Source organism: Austrofundulus limnaeus, unplaced genomic scaffold (genome assembly GCF_001266775.1).
Source record: "Austrofundulus limnaeus strain Quisiro unplaced genomic scaffold, Austrofundulus_limnaeus-1.0 Scaffold125, whole genome shotgun sequence".
Taxonomy (NCBI): domain Eukaryota; kingdom Metazoa; phylum Chordata; class Actinopteri; order Cyprinodontiformes; family Rivulidae; genus Austrofundulus; species Austrofundulus limnaeus.
The window spans coordinates 822,729-825,547 of record NW_013952527.1 but is presented as its reverse complement, the minus strand read 5'-3'; the positions used below and the strand labels follow the sequence as shown (position 1 = coordinate 825,547).

The 2,819-nt window shown below is 33.7% G+C and overlaps 1 protein-coding gene across 13 annotated transcripts in view; it reads right to left on the bottom strand.

Annotated features, from left to right (window-relative positions):
• Positions 1-264: 264 nt before the first annotated feature.
• The window catches only part of obsl1b (obscurin like cytoskeletal adaptor 1b), a 36,324-nt gene continuing 33,769 nt past the window's right edge, over positions 265-2,819 (bottom strand). For all 13 annotated transcript variants that reach the window (XM_014015227.1, XM_014015232.1, XM_014015236.1 and 10 more), the window contains 2 exons: positions 1,526-1,795; positions 265-582 (listed from right to left, as the gene is read on the bottom strand). In XM_014015227.1, coding sequence (XP_013870681.1) covers positions 572-582; positions 1,526-1,795 — 281 coding nt within the window. In that variant the 3' untranslated portion in view covers positions 265-571. The remainder of the gene's footprint in view (positions 583-1,525; positions 1,796-2,819) is intronic.

Below are 2,819 nucleotides of genomic sequence, written 5' to 3'. Positions count from 1 at the left end.
CTTGTATGTTTCTGCTTTTATTTCTAATTATGTTAGTTTTGGTCCTCCATACATGAAAACCCATGATCCTGACAAACAGGAAGTCTACACCAACAACACAAGGTTTGCTGCATGTGTAGGGGATATTTAAGTGATAAATGAATAAGGGGGAAAAAAAATCACATCTAACAGCATATCCTCATTCAACATGTAAACCTTTCCATTAGTGCCTAAAGGAACAATTCATGTTTTTGAGTGGGGTTGTACAGAGTAATTCATCTTACAGTCTCTTAATGATTTGTTTATTAACACAAACATATACTTACAATGAATAAGCTTTGGTAACTCAGTTATAGTCAAATCAAAACTTTAATCCAGGACATTATTTACACTGACACTGAACAGAACCATTAAAATTAAGGCTAACATGCTACAATAATAGTCATGAAACAACTGCATTCACTGCAAGACACTCTGTCCCAACCATATTTATACACACTATTTAAATAAATAATTCACATCAGAGCTGCAACTTAAAAACAACAGATTAATAATTCTTGTCAGTGAGGAAACGTCAGATCAGAGACCTCCTTCAGGGATTACCTGTGGATTTTAAACAGAGGAAGATTAAACAAATGTAGATGGTTTACTTTCTGCTATTTTAGCTATTCATTTTTTGACCAACAACATTCATTTATTGATCATTTTATCATTGTTAAAACTGATCAAATGTGGTGTTTCTTATTTAAAGTTTTTTCTCATCTGAATGCTAAAAAAGCTATTACATTAATTCCAATTATTTTTCGAAATCAGTGAAAAAAGCAGTTATTTGCTGCTCGCTTATCAAATTTAAAAACACACTTTTAGTTTCTTATAGAGCAGAAGATTAACCATATTTTTTAAAAAATACAACTTGCTTTTTAAACCAAACCACGTTTTCTTGTTATTACACGAGTTGTGACACTAAACAGCCCAGAGTTTAAAAGGAAATTAAATCACAACAGGTTCACTATCTGGGTCAGATGATTGAACTCAACTCCTGTTTAGTTTAAAGCCAACATATTAAAACTAAAAATAGTGACGTCTCCTGCACACCGGGTTCTGGGGCTGTGGGCTCCGAGGTGTGTGACCTACATACCCTTTGACAGAGTGGGACCATAATCACCCGGTATTATTTACAGAATGCAGCACCCTGTTGGTTTAATCATTTCATGTATTTGGTGCTATGCACTACACGTGCGCTGCCAAGTCAGACACTTCAGCAGACAGCTTGGATTATGTCTAAAAGTTGTTTTATTTGTGATTTTATCTAGCAGTTTGATCATTTAGAAAACAATCCCTGTTACATGTTTACTGTAGCTGGAAAATGCATTTAAAAATCTTTTAGCATCTTAAAACTGTGATATTTCTTCAAAGTTAGCTCAAAACGTTACCATTATCACCACATAGTGGTTTAAATTGGTATTGCTGCTGGATGAAGTAAGAAATTACACACAATGGAAGAAAATTCAAGTAAAAGTATATACATATAAAGTTTTTAACTTACTCATTACTCGAAGCTGAGCTTGACTTTTTGCTTTCCCGGATGAGAACTCCACCACCCCGCTCATGTCCGGGTTGGTGTGCCTGAGGGTCAGCCTGTGGACCGTGCCCATCTTCTCCAGTCGTACCTGGGGACCCGACTGCAGGGGACCCCCGTTCAGACTCCACAAAGGAGATCTGACGACTGGGTCTGAGACTTCACATTCAAAGGAGGCCTGGTCAGGGGCCACAACCTCCACATCTTCCAGCTCCCGGACCATCAACACGGACTGGGCTTGGTAAGGGAACAAAAACAAAAAAGAGGTGTTAGGATAGTAGATTTAGGACCTAAACAGTAAATTTAGGGAATAATATCTTAAGGAAAGAGCTTGAAACAAATTATTTACATTCTGCTGAAAAAAACAACCCCCCCACACCCCCCGCCCCATGGGTTGCCGTTTGTAAAGTTACACAGTCAAAAATTACTACCAATATTTTTGTTTTATTTAGCCTTTTATAAGAAAAAATTAACAGATTTATTTTTCAGTCAGTTTTTCACCATATGATTCATACATTTATAAATGTCAGAGTTTATAAACTAAATATTTAACTTACAAATGAAATATTTAGTTAACAAGCTAAATATTTAACTTGTGACAAATATTTAGTTTTGAGCAAAATGTTTTGCTTGCAACTTAAATATTTAGCTAGCTACCTAAATATTTAGGTTGCAACTTAAATATTTAGGTGGCTACCTAAATATTTAAGTTTCAACCTAAATATTTAAGTTGCTAGCTAAATATTTAAGTTGCAACCTAAATATATAACTAAAATATTTAGCTAGCTACCTAAATATCTAGGTTGCAACTTAAATATTTAGGTAGCTACCTAAATATTTAAGTTTCAACCTAAATATTTAAGTTTCAACCTAAATATTTAAGTTGCAAGCTAAATTTATAACTAAAATATTTAGCTAGCTACCTAAATATTTAGGTTGCAACTTAAATATATGAATGTGTAAATAATGTGTGAGAGTTTGATAATAAATGTGAGAGAGTTTGATAGTACATGTGAGCAAGTTTGAATTATAGCCTAAAGGGACTCCCATAGTACATGAGCTACTATCACACACAGTGTCATTTTAGCTCAACAGCTAGCTAGCTAAATATTTAAGTTGTAATCTAAATATTTAGCTAGCAAGTTAAATATTTAGGTAGCCACCTAAATATTTAACTTAAATATTTAGCTAGCCTGCTAAATATTTGTTTCAAGCTAAATATTTAGCTCAAAACTAAATATTTAAGTCACAAGTTAAATAT